The 18,897-nt window shown below is 39.0% G+C and overlaps 1 protein-coding gene across 1 annotated transcript in view; it reads left to right on the top strand.

The window, feature by feature from the left end:
* XRCC4 (X-ray repair cross complementing 4) overlaps window positions 1–3,604 on the top strand; it is a 79,936-nt gene extending 76,332 nt beyond the window's left edge. Inside the window, exons 7-8 of the mRNA XM_085848930.1 lie at window positions 2,175–2,283; window positions 2,621–3,604. Coding sequence (XP_085705056.1) covers window positions 2,175–2,283; window positions 2,621–2,657 — 146 coding nt within the window. The 3' untranslated portion in view covers window positions 2,658–3,604. The remainder of the gene's footprint in view (window positions 1–2,174; window positions 2,284–2,620) is intronic.
* The last annotated feature ends 15,293 nt before the right edge of the window (window positions 3,605–18,897 follow it).

Genomic DNA, 18,897 nt, shown 5'->3' on the forward strand with positions numbered 1-18,897 from the left:
AATTTTCTCCTCACGCTCCTTGGAATGCTTTTGCCAATGCCAGTTCCTTCTGATGCCCAAGTTAATTATGTCGCTCTGCAGCTATCATACCCCTCTTTCGGCCAATTGGTACACGTGGTGAGTTTGTCGATTCCAAGCCGCTCGTTTTGTCAACTTGGCAAGCAAACCGAGCCGAGTGAAACAGATTGCTCTGCAAAGTCAGCAACGTCTGTCATCAGGCAAGCCAGAACACAACACCACACTTTGAGAAGAAGTCTCAAAGCTCGACTCCCTCTGACTGGTCTCCCTCTTCCAAGACTCGGCGATGTTGATCTCTGGTGTATTCTGCCCCTCATTGTTTCAACGAATGGCTGCACATGACAAGGCGGAATGTTGGTACCCTGTATTTCCTTCCAAAGTGAGAATCCCCATCCCTTCCTTCCCGATCTCCTCTGTTCTATCTCACCCAATGTGATTTGGTCATTTTGAGTTTTCCACCTGAAAAGGTGAACAAGTTTCTGGATGACCTTGACATTCCAGCTGCAGGTCTTGATGTCATCATTGAATGTGTTCTCAAAACATGCTGTGCCAAACTGGCCTATCATTTGTCTGTCCTTTTTTAGCAGGTCCTTCACTTCGAGATGCCTACCCTCTGCATGGAAGATTGCAAACACTACCCGGATACACACGAAGGGTGCAAACACAGGTCCGTTCAAGTACATATTGGTCAGCTCATTCCCATAATAAGCAAAGCAATGGAGTCTTTATTCATTGCTGACATTGTCATTCCTTTTCTCCATTGATGTAATCACCAGTTTGTGTTTTTGCACCAACCACTGATCTATTTTTCACAACACAATGAATGGAGGCCCTTCATCAGAAACAAGAGCTGTTCGCGCTGTGTCCCTGAACATATCCTGTGCTTTCTACAGTCTGACACCCAGCTCTCTTTGCCAAGCTCTCTACCTGTGGTATTGTCTCCATACCTCATTGGCTGACTTACTCTTTGTGCCAACTGTGCAGCCTTTGATGGCTTCTTGTGAGCTTCTCGACCTGCGGAGCCTCATGCACCATAAAACAGCAATTTGAGCTCTATTCTCTTCTTGCTTTCTTTAATGACCTCTCGGTTTTCTTTGAAAACTTTAATCACTTTTTGCAGATGCCAAGGCCATTTTGTCAAACAGTTCCCTATCTCAGTAATAGAGTGGCAATGGTTACATCACTCACAGCAGACTTTAAAAATATGAAAAACTGGAATATGACTTGTAGACAATCCAGGTTGGTCCCATATCCTCAGTTTCTTTCCACAAGGACTGTCAAACAAATCTATCCACTTCTGTGATCAACTTTTGGAAGATATTCAGTTCCTTGACCTTTTGGATATCACCATCAACCATGACCTCTCATTGGTAAGCCAGAGGGGGTGGGGGATGGAGGGTGGTGGATGGGTGTTGTTGGATGCATGGTATGAAGGAGTGAATGGTTGTAAACTTTGTACATTAGTACACAACTCATGCTGCGACCCTGGTCTACTCCTGTTCTTGTAATTCTTATGAAAGTACATTGATATCTCATAATGTCCTTCATCATTACAATCTGCAAGCCAGTTTCAGTTTGTGTTTGAAGCTTGTTCTATAACACCATAAGACTGAAGGACATTTTATTGTTCAATAAACTTTAAAATACTGACAAGACAGCTCGCATATTGGTGCAGTTTAGGTCTTGACCCTTTGAACCCGAGTGACCACGTTTTCGGAGCTGCTATTCAAACCTCTATATACCCGAGCGGCCGGATTTTTCTCCAAGGAGCCCAGGGTGGGGGGGGGGGGGGAATCGAAAGTCTAAGGAGCTCAGGGTTCAAAGGGTTAAATCGAGGTGAAGTCATTGATGACCACTCAACTTCTTCATGAGCAATCAAAACGTTTTAGCTCTTTGAACTTCATGATGTCACAACACCTTTGCGTTGCACTATATTATTTTGACAGATAACTTGCATATATTGATTCTTCAAATACTTTGTTTTATAAGGATATGTTTTTTTTTTTTTATAATGAAGAACAAAGCTGTACCAAGGCCTGGCATGGTAGGCCTCCAGTTGATGCTCAATTCCAGGTGATTACCTTACTGTTGCCGATCGGAGTCTGCTGAACATCTGCACGCTGCAGCTAATGGAACCTCTAACTGTATTTTTCAAGGTGAGAAAACCCTTTGCTTATTTGGTGATAAATTGGAAGAAATGTTGGCACCAACTAAAAGGAGACGCTTGAAGAAGCCTGCAGACACGTGGGAAACGGGTGAAGAAAGGTAAGCAATGCTACATACCTACTTCATTTAATTTTGTTCTTTGTTTTTGTTTCCCGAGTTCTTCTTCCACTTGATCAAATAATTCTTTGAAGCTTTGAAATCCAAATGTTTTAGTTTTTTGTTTTTCTTTGATTCTTAAAAGCAAATATTACAAATCCTCAAAGGTTTGCACCTCCTTGTTCTGTACATCTTATGGGCTATCGGTTATTGATTCCCTTAACCTTGTAAAAGATCTGTTGGTGTAAAAGCAGATTGCTATTGAATTGTCTCGTCGGTTAAATTTCCAATCGGCACAGACTCGAGGAGAATAAATAATTCCTTTCTGATGCTGTGCCAGCAGGGGGAGCTGCATCTCTGAGCATGACGACCTGTAGATGGGGGCTTAAGACGGTGGCTTTCATCTGCATTTGAATTGTGGCCATGAAAGATCTCATTGTATCTTTTGAAAAGCATATGCTCCTGTGACCTTTCCTTAACCTTTGATTTCTCTGTTTGGGATTGGCTGTAAATGAGCACAAGGTGCAGCTTCTTGAAGTGCTGGATCTAGTTTGGGTGCAGACTTGGTGGTCCAAATGTGCTGCCCATACTTTCCTTGTAATGATTTGAACCACATCAATCCATGAAGCTGTTTTCTTCGAGCACCTTCATACCCACACCCAGTCACAGCACCAAATTTTAGTCTTCAGAACAACCTCATCGGTCGGACTTCACTGAAGTTGCGCAATGTCAACCTTTGAACTCGGACTGTGATTTGGAGAAACTGCAAGTGCCCTCCACCCAACATGGTGCAGGAGGAAGAGTTCCAATTAATCTTTCTTGAATACAACTTAAATTACATCGTAGAAAGGAGACTTGGGTAAAATGTCCACATAAGGGGAATGGTTTTTCTTTTAAAAATATGTATTTTTTTTACAATCTGGTGGTATTCCAATTGTTTTTAAAAAAAAATGTTTAATCCAAACAATTCAGGCCGTCAAAGGTTGAACCAATTATTTTTTAACCTGAACATGGACAATAAATAGTTTTGGGAGCTTAACATGGATGACAATTGTACGGTTTAAACCACAACATCAGTTTTAATTCCTAACTTATGTCAAAGATTTTACTTGTATTAAGATTCAATTGTTTTCAATGATAACTCTTTGCTATTGCGATTGTGTGTGATGTAAAAGGAAAGTTGTTTGTTTCAGTGAATGTTTTAGCATAACATATCAGTTGTTTTTTTGTTTTTTTTTTCTCAATCATTTGCTTCATTTGTCAATATTAATCTGCAGGTCACAGCTGGACCTGCTGTATGATCTTAATAAACTGTTCTACTATTCTCCTGCTTTAGTTGTAATCTCCTCGTGTGGGAATCAAAAGGTGAAACGGGTCCCTTTGAGGACACATAAAGTGTCTGTTTCTGTTTTTTAAGTTTCTATTTCGAGGTCAAGTTTGCGATATTTCCATGCTCGGGTAAAGGAATAATTTCAGGTGTTCGACACGGTACCATTATTTGTCCACAGGCTCTTTTAAGGATCGTCATTGCACCCCAAATAATTGTCACTGAACGAAATTGATTAACACTGAACTTAATAAGTTATCAAAAAGCATATTAGAGTTCAATAAAAACGGGGAACAATTGATTGTCGACTTTTATTTAATCATGCATATTCCTTGGAATCATTAGGCTATCATCAATGTGTGATTTCATCAATGGCTGACACCAAAGAGATGTTCCGTTACTGAATGAGGTGAGTTCAAATATTGGTGAATATTATTTTTTGTGGCTCATGGGTGTAAGAACAGAAGAGATAAATGGTTCATCGATTAGTTTATTGTGCTTCTCAGAGATTTCTCTGATTTATAAATTCCTGGATACATCACATTATACAAGAGATTTTCACTGCAACAAAGCATGACAGGGATTCAGAGGAGAGAAATGTTAACGATCTGGTCATCACAGAGGACTAAACTGACAAACCTGATGCAATAAAACAAACCATGTACAATAAAATGCTCGTATTGTATTGTTAAAAATGAACAGCAGGATATACAATTTTCATTTCTGTAAACAATTGGAACATTGGTAAGTCCCAAATAAATAATGATGCACAGTACATGCTGTGACATCATACAGTCTACAACCTATTAGTCAGTGTGGCTTCATTGTCATTGCTCTATCAACATTATATTAAGATGTTAAAATGGTGCAAATGTAATTATCATAACATCTGGGATCAAACCTCTTTGCTGTTCTTGTGAAAGGATCACATTGAGACGGTTCACATGTTAGGATGCACTGGGTTTTTGTCAAGTCATAAGCGATTTTATTTTTTGTTGATTTCACCTTTACCAATTTTGGTTGGTGCAGATTTGTTAAGCCGAGCTGGGATTTATGTTTTTGTAATCAATGAAATGTATTTTTTAAATAATCAATAGGATGTATTCCTTTTAATCATTGGGGTTATGTTTAAATCAATGGGATTTATGGGGTTTTTTTTTAATCAATGGAGGATTTGTCTTTTTATAATCAACAAGACGACCTGTGAACCCGTTGGGTTCCCGTTGTGACAGCAGTTGATAAAAAAAAATCATTTCAAAAAATAAAATAAAAAATAGATAGCTCCAGCGAACTATACCGCTCAGGTTGTTTGCATTGATCAATAACCACGAAGAGTACTTTACTGAATCTGGAATTGATTTTTGAATAATTTTTTTCGTTGCCCGATTTGAACGAAACTTGATACTGCACACCGTAGGAGAATGGTGAGTGAGGTGGCCCTAAAATTTTTGCGCTATCATGTACGGTTTTGGCTGTATTTCGGGAACATATATATATATATATATATATATATATAATATATATATATACATACATACAAGATGAGAGTTTTAGTAATATATATATATATATATATATATATATATATATATATATATGTGTATATTTTTATAATCAATGGGACATATCATGGTGTACGTTAGAACTCCATATGTCGGGATGGGGTGGGGAAAAAATGGCCGCCCATTCAAATGTGTACAAAACTATCCATTTAAAAACGACTAAAGAGTGAAGTCGTAAGCATTTAAAAGCCATACCTTTTATTCGCTAACGTTTTCATAACGAACAAGAATGAAAAAGACACCAAAAAAAGCACCAGATCAAGAGATCACTAAATCACCGAATTGCTCATCCTCAAAATTGTTGATAAATGTCATCCTGCCTCGCACAATAATGGCTGAGGCAATTACAATGATTCCAATGGTAGGACGCGACATTGTCTATTGGTATTGAACTCGAACCATAACAAGAACATTTAAAAAAGAGAATGCACCACAAAACACCACAAGCTTTGAATACCATTTATGCATGCACAGAGTGAGAAACCCTCCTGTAAAACTTGCTCTCCCGTGTAAAACTCATGATCTGCCAGAAACTCTGTCGTGGACTGTGATATAACCGAATTCGAATGCAAAATGTATATTTGTGCTCCGCCCATGTTTTGAATCATGCATATTCATGTTTTGCCTCATGCATGTTTATGCTCTGCCTTTGTGTTGCATCATCTCTGCTGGAAGGCGAGGAGAGTGGCGCGGCCCTGTCTGGTTGGACGTGTGGTTGTACATGGAAAAGGCACGGTTTTTAATGTCGCATTTGGATTGTTTTAACATAAAGAAAAAGTGATTCCAACCTCTAAAGTTTGGTAAGCTGCCTGGAGCATTCCTTATTCAAAGAATTGGGACATGTAGGCCGTCCCAGGACATGGACAACTACCTCTCACGAAAAAATGCACAACTACCTCTAATATAGACATTTACATACAATTACACCAACCTACGCAACAAATATCCAACTACCTCGAACATAGTCCTCTTCATACAATTACACAAACCCACACTACAAATGTACAACAACCTCTAACATAGACATCTTCATTCAATTATACCAACCCACACTACAAATGGGCAATTACCTCCAACATAGACATCTTCATACAATTACACCAACCCACACGAGAAATCTACAACTACCTCGAACACAGACATCTTCATACAATTATACCATCCCACACTACAAATGTAAAAGTACCTCGAACATAGACATCTTCATTCAATTATACCAACCCACACTACAAATGTACAACTACCTCCAACATCGACATCTTCATACAATTACACCAGCCCACACTACAAATGTACAACTACCTCTAACATAGACATCTTCATATAATTATACCAACCCACACTACAAATGTACAATTACCTCCAACATAGACATCTTCATACAATTACACCAACACACACTAGAAATGTACAACTACCTCTATCAAAGACATCTTCATACAATTGTACAAACCCACACTGCAAATGTACAACTTCCTCGAACAAAGACATCTTCATACAATTATACCAATCGACACTACAAATGTACAATTACCTCACTTCCGGTTCCGGGTTTGGAGCGTCGACAGGTCTCCTTCAGGGCTCTCTGCTGACGATCTCAAAGTTAAGTTTCCGGTTGTTATCTGTCCCATTTTAACTCTTTATTTTCTCACTTACATGTTACTGTGTGTTCCGAGTTCGGTTTTGTTTCACAAATCGTGCTATTTTGTGAGATTTTGTCGACGTTGTCTTACCGGGTGCTTGAGGCCTACCCTTAAGGCTTGAGGCCTACGGTTCCCCTCGGTGTACGATCGTGTTTTGTTTTTTCTCCCCATTACCTTCAATTTATATCTTCCCCACTTTCCTAACGTCCCCCATCCCTCCCAACGAATCACTCTATTTCTTATCTTTAAGAAAAAAAAAAATCGCGACCTTTCTCCTTCCTCACTCACGACTCTCGATTCTTCTTCTTCTTCTTCTTCTTCTTCATCATATCCTCTTCTTCTCCTCTTCTTCTTCCTTGATTGTTTTCTACAACACTTCCATGACCTAATCTGTTGAAAACTCTCTCAAACATTAATAATAATAAGAATAATAATAAAACCGATCTCTTTTAATGCTTCATCTTCCTGTTTCACACATGTGGTACTCTTTACTGTATCATAATGCAACACTCTTCTGCTATTTAAACAGGCTGCTCTCAATTCGACCTTTCCTTCATACCTCGCCGAAAAAAATCCAACTGTTACAGCGTTTCTTCTCTCCCTTCTCTGAATTTGCCTTCATTGCATCCATCAAGAAATGTGTTAAATCGCATCTCTGACCTAAAACTTAAAAAAAAAAACCCCGTTTGCTATTAATGGTCGCTTTCCATCAACCATTCTTTTTTTCCAACATCAGTGCCAACTCACCCCTCTCACCCCTCACTCTCAAAGCAACCATCCCACTCTTCTCCCTCCAAGCCTCCTTCTCACCCCTCTCAAAAACTCCCCCTCACCTTTCTCCCACCATTCATCCCCCTCACTCATCCTTCTCAAAGTTGCCCCCCTCTCATCCACAAAGCTGCCTCCTTCCACTGCCCTCTCACCTCCATCTCTTCACTCCATCTCAAATCCTCAACTGCCTTCTTCCCCCTCTCTTGCCCCCCTCTCCCCCAGTATAACAGAGCCTTTTCCCCTCATCATCTGGCCCCTCCCCTAGCTATTCTGCAATCCCCCACACTCTTTCAACAACCCTCCTTACCTCACCCCCTCGTCCCTTGTCCAACCCACCCCCTGCACCCAAAGCCTCCTCCCCTCCCTCTTAAAAGTGTGGACCTCAAATATCCGGGGCCTTCGCTCAAACCTTCAGATCTTTCCATACAGATTGCCACTGACAAACCAGACATAATCTGCCTAACAGAAACTTTCCTTCCCCAAGACGTGTCTGACTCCCAAGTATCTCTCCCTGGTTACTCCCTCCTCCGGTATGACAGACCTGAGCCTCGTCCTGGTGGAGGAGTTGCTCTCTTCATCAAAGACTCTATTCCTCACTCTCCATGCACTGCCCTCACTCCCCCACACCCACACGAAGACCTCTGGCTACCGCTTCCCCTCCACTCCCACCTCGTGTTTTTTGTGTACTGTTCCGTCCACCTAACAGTGATGAGTCCATCTACACCTCACTATCTGAAAACATGGACCAACTTCTATCTTCTCATCCAAACTCTCTCTTCCTCATATGTGGTGACTTCAATTGCCATCATGCCAGTTGGCTAGGTGTGGGTACCTCTTTCACCTCAGCAAAAGGTGAGATGGCACCTCAGCAAAAGGTGAGATCTCACCTCATGGCACCTCAGCAAAAGCTTTCTGCGACTCATTGGGACTGACTCAATCGGTCAACTTCCCTACCCGGATCTCAACCAATGGTACTCCATCTCTTCTGGATCTGATTTTGACAAATTTCCCTGACAATATCTGCTGCTCTTCCTCCACTTCAATTGGTTCTTCTGACCACGTCCTTGTCAAAGTGAACATCTCTCTGGCTATTATCAGAGCACCACCTCACCGCCGTCGAGTGTGTCATTTCACTCAAGCCGACTGGCAGAGTCTCCAAGCAGCCATCAAACTTATAGATTGGTCTCCTATCGCTACTTTCTCCAACATCAACTCATCCAGGGAATTCTTTCAAAGAAACTTGCTCTCCCTCATGCACAGATTTATCCCCTCTCGTCTTCAGTTGTCCGACCCTTCCTCCTGTCCTTGGTTCACTGAAGTTTGTGGTGAGGCAGTTGTCCTGAAATAACTTGCCTTTGCCTCATGGAAAGCAAACCCAACTGAGGGCAATCTCAGTTCCTTCCATAAAGCTCAGAACAAGTGTGTATCTACCCTCAGGAGAGCCAGAAAACAACATCTTTCTCATCTCAAGTCTGAACTCTCAAACCTCTCACCCTCCTCAAAATCCTGGTGGCATCTAATCAAATCTGTTTCTGTTGTATGTTCCCCCTCCATCCCCTCCCTTACCTCAAATGGCCGCACTGCTGATACCGCACGTGAAAAAGCTGAATGCCTAAACTCGGTGTTTGCAGCTAAATCTTGTGTCCAAAACCCATCACCTTCTCTACCCACCTTACCGAGTCGCACCCAACTGTCCCTGGACTCTGTGTCCTTTTCTCCTGACAAGGTGGAGAGTTTGCTTTCAAACCTCGAGTCAGATTCTGCAACCGGTCCAGACGGCATCAGCCCACGTGTCCTCAAAGCCTGCTCTTCTGCTCTTGCTCACCCTCTCTCTGTTCTATTCACCCTCTCATTTGCTCAAGGTCATCTGCCATCTGCTTGGAAATCAGCAAACATCACTTATCTGCACAAAAAGGTGCAAAAACAGATTCCTGCAATTACAGACCAATCAGCCTTCTCCCAATCATCAGCAAGGTTATGGAATCCATCATCACTTCAGACATTAAATCATCAATTTGGTTTCAGACCAGGTCTCTCTACCCTGGATATGCTGCTTCTGCTCTCCCAACAATGGATGGAAGTCCTCAATGCCAGACAGGAAATCGGAGTCGTATCCCTGGGCATATCACGTGCTTTTGACAGTCTGGCACCCTGCACTACTCACCAAACTCTTCCTATGGTATCCAAGGCCATCTCCACTCATGGCTCGCAGACTTACTCTCCTGTCGCAGTCACCGTGTGGCCCTAAATGGAGTTCTTTCATCCCCTCGTCCTGTCCAGGCTGGAGTTCCTCAAGGTAGCGTTCTGTGCCCTGTTCATTTTTTGGTTTTCATCAATGACCTCTCCGATTCTCTGGAAAATCCTCCATATCTCTTTGCTGATGACTCCACCCTCTGCCGTACCATCGGTCATCCCTCAGACCAGCAAACAGCAGCTTCTTCGCTCACTGCAGATCTGGATAAAATGACAAACTGGTCCAACACGTAGAACATGTCTTTCAATCCGGACAAATCTCACACTCTCACTATCTTTTCGAAAGGACCGTTTAGAAAAACCCCCATCCACTTTCTCAACAATCCTCTGGAAGAAGTCCTTCCTTTTAAGCTTCTGGGTCTCACTATCTGCCATGACCTTCCTGGGAAAGCCCCATTTCAAACCTCGCCTCCAAAGCCAGTCGCCGACTGGGAATCCTCCGTCGTGCAATGTCCTTCCTCAGCCCTCTTGAGCTCCTGACCACTTACAAAGCTTTTGTCCATAGCCTGATCGAGTACTGCTCTCCCCTCTGGTCTGGTGCTGCTGCCTCCCACCTTTCTCGGCTTCACGTTGTGGAAACCAAGGCATTTCGGATCATTGGCATCTCCCGCAATGAGGCTGAGTCTTTGGGCCTCTCACTCAATCACCGCAGGTTGGTCGGTGGTCTTTCTGTCTTCTACCTTCTCCTCCCCAGCCTCGCCCCCCTGCTCTCTCTGCGATTTGTCCCCACCACATTTCCGCAGGGCCCTCAAGATCCGCCAACAACCCCCTCTGGTAAAACTACCAAAATCACGAATCACTGCTCAGCTTCACTCTTTCATTCCTCTTTTTTCCTGCCTTTGGAATAAACTCCCTCACTCTATTCATTCCCATTCTTCCCTCCAGGCCGTCAAGACAGCTGTTCACCACCATCTCTCATCTTCCCCCATCCAAATCCTCGATCTTTTCTACCCCTGTCGATCCACCCCAAACCCACCTCCTTCAAATTCCGTTTTCCTTCCTGAAAGTCCCTGTAATGCCATCTTGTATACCCCGTGTACCCCACCCCATCCCTCTCCCTACCACAGATCTCCTCGTGTCTCTGTTCCCCACTGTTTTGTCCTTCCCACTCCCGCCCCTCTTGTCTCATGCCCCCCTTGATGTGTATTGTGTGTTAGCTCTCACATGAGCCTCGACAAGGTATAAAAAAACCCCAAAAATACAAAACATAGACATCTTCATCCAAATCTTCAACAATTACCTCCAACATGTACATTTGTCATGTGGTTTGATGTAACTGTATGTTGATGTCTAATTACCTCTATCAAAGACATCTTCATACAATTACACCAATCCACACTAGAAATGTAAAACTACCTCGAACAAAGACATCTTCATACAATTACACCAATCCACACTACAAATGTAAAACTACCTCGAACAAAGACATCTTCATACAATTCCACCAATCCACACCAGAAATGTAAAACTACCTCTAATATAGACATATTTATACAATAACACCAATCCACACTAGAAATGTAAAACTACCTCTAATATAGACATCTTTATACAATAACACCAATCCACACTAGAAATGTAAAACTACCTCTAATATAGACATCTTTATACAATTACACCAATCCACACCAGGAATGTAAAACTACCTCTAATATAGACATCTTTATACAATTACACCAATCCACACTAGAAATGTAAAACTACCTCTAATATAGACATCTTTATACAATTACACCAATCCACACTAGAAATGTAAAACTACCTCTAATATAGACATCTTTATACAATTACACCAATCCACGCTAGAAATGTAAAACTACCTCTCATATAGACATCTTTATACAATTACACCAATCCACACTAGAAATGTAAAACTACCTCTAATATAGACATCTTTATACAATTACACCAATCCACACTAGAAATGTAAAACTACCTCTAACATAGACATCTTTATACAATTACACCAATCCACACTGGAAATGTAAAACCACCTCTAACATAGACATCTTTATACAATTACACCAATCCACACTAGAAATGTAAAACTACCTCTAATATAGACATCTTTATACAATTACACCAATCCACACTAGAAATGTAAAACTACCTCTAATATAGACATCTTTATACAATTACACCAATCCACACTAGAAATGTAAAACTACCTCTAATATAGACATCTTTATACAATTGCACCAATCCACACTAGAAATGTAAAACTACCTCTAATATAGACATCTTCATACAATTACACCAATCCACGCTAGAAATGTAAAACTACCTCTAATATAGACATCTTTATACAATTACACCAATCCACACTAGAAATGTAAAACTACCTCTAATATAGACATCTTTATACAATTACACCAATCCACACTAGAAATGTAAAACTACCTCTAATATAGACATCTTTATACAATTACACCAATCCACACTAGAAATGTAAAACTACGTCTAATATAGACATCTTCATACAATTACACCAATCCACACTAGAAATGTAAAACTACCTCTAATATAGACATCTTTATACAATTACACCAATCCACACTAGAAATGTAAAACTACCTCTAATATAGACATCTTTATACAATTACACCAATCCACACTAGAAATGTAAAACTACCTCTAATATAGACATCTTCATACAATTACACCAATCCACACTAGAAATGTAAAACTACGTCTAATATAGACATCTTTAAACAATTACACCAATCCACACTAGAAATGTAAAACTACATCTAATATAGACATCTTTAAACAATTACACCAATCCACACGAGAAATGTAAAACTACGTCTAATATAGACATCTTTATACAATTACACCAATCCACGCTAGAAATGTAAAACTACCTCTAATATAGACATCTTTATACAATTACACCATTCCACACTAGAAATGTAAAACTACCTCTAATATAGACATCTTTATACAATTACACCAATCCACACCAGAAATGTAAAACTACCTCTAACATAGACATCTTTATACAATTACCTCCACCACCGAAGGTGAAGGAGGTTATGTTTTCACCCCTGTCTGCCTTTGTTTGTTTGTCTGTTTGTGTACAGGATATCTCAAAAAGTTGTGGACGGATCTGAATGAAATTTTGTGGACAGGTTTGGTGTGATAAGGACGAACTGATGAGATTTTGGTAAAGATCCGTATCCGGATCCGACTACTAGAATTTTTAAAGTGATTCTTCACCATTGAGAGATGGGTCCAAAATGATATGTAACACAATATCTCAAAAAGTTGTGGACGGATTCGGACGAAACTTGGTGGACACGTTTCGTGTGTGATATGGAAGAATTGATTCAATTTTTGTGAAGATCCGAATCTGGAGCCGATAATTTCTTAAGTGATTCTTCACCATTGAGAGATCGGGCGAAACCGAAAAATAGCACGATGTCTCAAAAAGTTTTGGACGGATTCGGATGAAACTTGGTGGACAGGTTGGGTGTGTGATGAGGCCAAATTGATTCGATTTTGGTGATATCCGGATACGAGACTTCTTTAACTTTTAAAGTGATTCTTCACCATTGAGGGATCGGGCCAAAAACGATATAGTACTGTATTGCATGATATTTAAAAAATGTATTGGGTCCAATATGTTCTCATGGATCAGGCATTACGTGGTGGAGTTATGCACTCTACCGAGTGCCCTTCTCGTTGTTACTCTTGCCTATCGATGACAAAATGTTTTTTTTTTTTTTAAAAAAAAACCTCATCATGATCATCTGTAAAAGGATTGTGGTGTCATTCCTTCCTTTTGTTGTTTTATTGTTTTTTTATCATTTAAAAAATGTTTTTCTGATGTGTTTTCATAATCGATTTTATGGTTTGTTTTGAATCATTGAGGTATAATGCCTTTGAAATGAATGAAGTTTTCATGTTTTTATTATCCATGTATTTTTTTGTGTTCATAAATCCATGAAGTTGTGTTTTAAAAATGTATTTGTTTTGATATTTTTGAACTCCACTGGGTTCATGTTTGTAAAAACCTTGGAATGTTTATATCTTTTAAAGTGATACAATGTTTAAACATGGTTTTAATGTTTTAAAATAACACGAGGCTTTTGATGACCTTTTAAGACCACAATTTGGGATCGATGTTTCGAGGAAGTTCACCATTCCAAAATTCTCTAAAAAAAGGAGTTTGGGTGTGAAAAACAAAAATTCATTTTACACTATATATGTTTAACTTGAAAACCGGTACAAATGTCTTACACAATTCTCTTTTTCTCCCATTTAATTTGCTATTCATGGCGTTTTCAAGAATAGTCGTCGGAATCAAAATCATTTAAAGTATGAAGCATCAGCACATCTTCTTGTCGCTTCCAAGTGAGGATATGAAAGGATCATTTTAACATGCAACCATACGAGAAATCCAGTTAAAACCCACCCATGTGTATTAACGCAAGGAAGCATTGTGCCAAAGGGCAACATGGGGGGTAAAGGGGAAAAGAGGGAGGAATTGAAAAGGGGAAAAGGGAATTTTTCACATTTTCATTGAGAGCAAAAGGTCAATAATGTTTCCTTCTTCCATTTATAATGAAATCCTGAATCGTCTATTTAGCTTACTGATCATTCTAATACCTTGTATTATTATTCATTATTTTATCCTTAAGTACTGTTCAATTTCCCATGCCATGAAAATGACAATGTCAAGGTACTGGCGAGCAGGTGTGTTGGACTTCGTTGTTACATTTGAATGTCGAGCCAGTGTGGGACAATAGTCGTTGAAAGGTGTGTTTGGGGCAAGTGAGGAATTTCCAAGAAACACATTTGTACATGTGAAGGCAATGGTAGTGTGGAAAATTGATCGGAAACCTATATTTATGGCTGACAACGAAACAACTTATGGGAGAATTGCAGGAAATTGTCATGAGCTTTTAATGGAAATGATAAATGGTTTGGGGGTGGTGGGGGGGGTGGTGGGGGGGGGTGGTGAGAACTGTCTGCAGCCTGTACACATGTAGCAGGGCAAGTCGGAAAGTAGAATGCAGCCTGCACTGTGATCAAAATGACATGGATGGGGTTGGTGTGATGCAGCCTTTTCCTCTTTGTGGATTTTCCGAATGGCCCCACACTTTCTCACGCAGCCATCTGGTTTGCAGTTCGGTGTTGGTTTCATTTGTATAATTAAATCAGTCACCACTTGTTCGATTAAGCCCAGTTTATTTTATGACCCTCACACATATTTGGCTTTGATGTTTCTGCTTTAATATTCTCACATGGTGTCTGAAACAAGGACTTGATGACCCTTCCTTTCCTCCCACCCGTTTTGGTGCTCATGAGTTGGAGATCTGCCAGAGGTTTTCTTGTAGAAATTTATTTTGTATTTTTTTCCGAGCAAAAAGCTCTTAATCTAGGAATTGACATTGTTGGACAGGGTTCATTAAAGGTTATTATATAATTTTTTCGTGTTTTTCCTTTTCTAACATGGGCGAGGCTTGTGGAGGAATTGAAATAGGAAAAACACACACACACACACACACACACACACACACACACACACACACACACACACACACACACACACACGATAGATAACACCATACTTGACCAGACAAACTCATCCATCCACTGAGCTTGGGTGAAGTGACAACTTCCAGGTGCCCTGTGGGTATTTATGAGGCCATCTTCATGATGTTGCTTTTATATCTACACTCAGCCTGGCAATTAAGGGGAAATTTTCTCCTCCCCTTGGATGCGAACAAATGGAGGTTTGTCCATCCTCAGCATCCTCCAATGCTGAGCGTCAAGCAGCACGTACAATTTTTTTGTTTTTTAATCTTTAGTACCAATCGGCCAGGGTCAGAATCGAGCCACCGGCCTCCCAGACTCGGATATGACACCATGATGCCACAGAGTCAGTTTAATAAGGGCTGTCACAGGCCTTTTAGATGTTCAGCATTACAACTCTTCATAGTTATCAAGCCAAGATGGGTGCAATACTTTTGGAACACATTGTTGAAAATAATGGTATGATCATTTTCTGAACTTTTATGTTTTTGGCATTGTTCCTATATATATATATATATATATATATATATATATATATATATATATATATATATATATATATATATATATATATATATATATATATGTATATATATATATATGTATATATATATATATATATATATATATATATATATATATATATATATATATATATATATATATATATATATATATATATATATATATATATATATATATATATATATATATATATATATATATATATATATATATATATATATATATATATATATATATATATATATATATATATATATGTATATATATATATATATATATATATATATATATATATATATATATATATATATATATATATATATATATATATATATATATATATATATATATATATATATATATATATATATATATGTATATATATATATATATATATATATATATATATATATATGTATATATATATGTATATATATATATATGTGTATATATATATATATATATATATATATATATATATATATATATATATATATATATATATATATATATATATATATATATATATGTATATATATATATATATATATATATGTATATATATATATATATATATATATATATATATATATATATATATATATATATATATATATATATATATATACACAGAGGGTGGGTCTCATAGAAGAGCTGAATGACAGAGGGACGAGACATCTACACACCAACAGAGCAGTGGGGAACTAGCAAACAAAGTATGGGAAATTGGAGAAAGAGTGAACAGCCAAAAATAAATCGTGCATGTTAACCAAATCTAGTTACTGACAATGTGATTTAAAAGCACTATTATTTGTGCATTGGTAACAAACAAACAAACAAATAAAAAGGCCCAATATCCTTTTTATTTGTGTTCCATGTCGAGGCTCATGGTGGAGCTAAAACATGGAACATGTAACGGATGAGGATTTAACAGAACAAAAGGAACAGCAGAAATAGAGAGGAGAAATGCACGAACGGCAAGGTTGAAGGGCAAAATTGAGTGAGTCTTGGAGAAATAAGGGATGTGGGGAAGAATGAGGGCTAGGGGAGAACACACGCAGTGAACAAGATGGATACAGCTGCAAACTATCAGGAAGGTAAAACTGTAAATTTGGAAAGAGTTGATCTTGGGGAGGGTTAATGGGTGGAGAAAAGATCATCATGGTTTTGGATTGGAGGAGGTGTTTGGGTGGGGCGGGGGGGAGAGACGTGTAACGCACCTGGGCCTGTCCATCCACTATTCAAGCAGTGGCCAAAAAGGCTGTTTTCAACCCCACCAAGACTCCTTTAAGATTAAAATCTGGGAAATGAGCTTGATGCATCTTCACTATTTTTGTTCAGGCAGGTAGTTAAAAAGAGAATGATCCATAGCTGGTTTATTGTGCGAAGTGGCTAGCCCTTTCTTGCTTCTGCTCACATTCTGATCCATTGCTGTGAAATATCCAGAAGAAGACCCATCTGCATCTGCTTAGTCTCAAATATCAATATCAATTACCCAGAAAATAAATCAAAAACTACCAAAAGTGTTTGGTAATTGGATGGGGTTTTGAAGGTCTTTCTCAGAGCAAACCCACAATGTTAATTTTCCTTGCACTTTACAGAATAACTCGTCTGAAAGCCCATCAAAAATGACAGGTTGGAATCAGTTTATTCAAAATATTCAAGGAGACTGGAAGATATGATGTTTCGTTGTGAGAAAAAGCGTTATTTTAAAACACGACATGTACAAATGTGATCCTATTTTCTTTATCTTCTTGGATGTTTCATTTCGACGTTACAGCCTCGTAAGCGTGCCAAAGTCTGAAGCCTCGGCCTAGCGTCAAGTGTGCTGAAATGTTCTTTATTTATTAGACGTTCGACAGATGTAAATGAACACTCGCTTTACTCTGCACGTGTTGTGCATCATGTGCAGCAAATTTCACCTCCCTGTGTCTTGTATTTATTGTTACTTTTTCAATGCTTCTGTATGCTGTCCTTGAGGCGCAATTGGAAGTCACCATCTACATTTCCAAGAGATGAGACGTAATGTAATTACTCTTTTATGAAAAATATTTTCGAGTTTTTTTATCCTGAAATATAGTCTGTAGTGAACACACAGTTGTGTTAAAAGATTGGTCTTTAAACCCCGACTTAAATCGTCCTTCTGAAAGGGGACAAACAAATACACAAACACACACTGTTTTATATCGGTAGATTTTGATATTTTTTTCAATTTTCTTTGTCAATTCTTTCATTCACATCAGTCACTGTGAGTGGAGCTGTGTAGTTTAAAAGGCACCTGCAATTTTGTATAATAATTACGTCAAACGAGTTCCCACAGTTGTGTTACTTTGAATTTGACTCGGACAAGGTGTTTATGGGATAGCTGCTCGATATTTCAAACGACAACAGGTCTCTGAGCCTTAATCAGCAATTTCGATCAAAATTAAATTATTAGTATTTAAGCAATAGTTGGAAAGGCTTGTTTGACCTGTCGACTCAGCGATGAGTTGGGGGACGATGGCTCGAACAAAGTTGATGAGGATCACCAAGCAGAACATTTCTGCCAAGTTTGATGGAAAATCTCACCATCTGTTGTGGATAAGTTACTCACTCATTGGACAGCTTGGCCACCATGGCATAAAGCTCCAGGAAACATATCCAGGTGGTGTATTAGAGAGCCAGACACTGTTTGAATAACAGCATAATATATAATCTGCGGAAGATTTGCAATGAGACAAGAAGCGACCGCAATAAGATTAATTGAGTGGCAGGAGATAGAAGTGAGTTGGGAAGGGAAGGGCCATGTATGGAAGATGATGAAACTCCAGAGAAATTAGGTTGATTGGTTGTCGAAGGAGGGGAGAACGAGAAGGTCCACAACATTCTTCCATATTTGAACACCTATATTAAATAAATGGCTTCTTTTGGGATGAGGAGGTTATGTCCAGTACAAAACAGTTACTGATGATGTTAAACAAATCTTACTTTGCACAGAAGTGAATTGAACACAATT

Source organism: Eptatretus burgeri, chromosome 12 (genome assembly GCF_056783735.1).
Source record: "Eptatretus burgeri isolate ZD-2024b chromosome 12, Ebu_testis_v1, whole genome shotgun sequence".
Taxonomy (NCBI): Eukaryota; Metazoa; Chordata; class Myxini; order Myxiniformes; family Myxinidae; genus Eptatretus; species Eptatretus burgeri.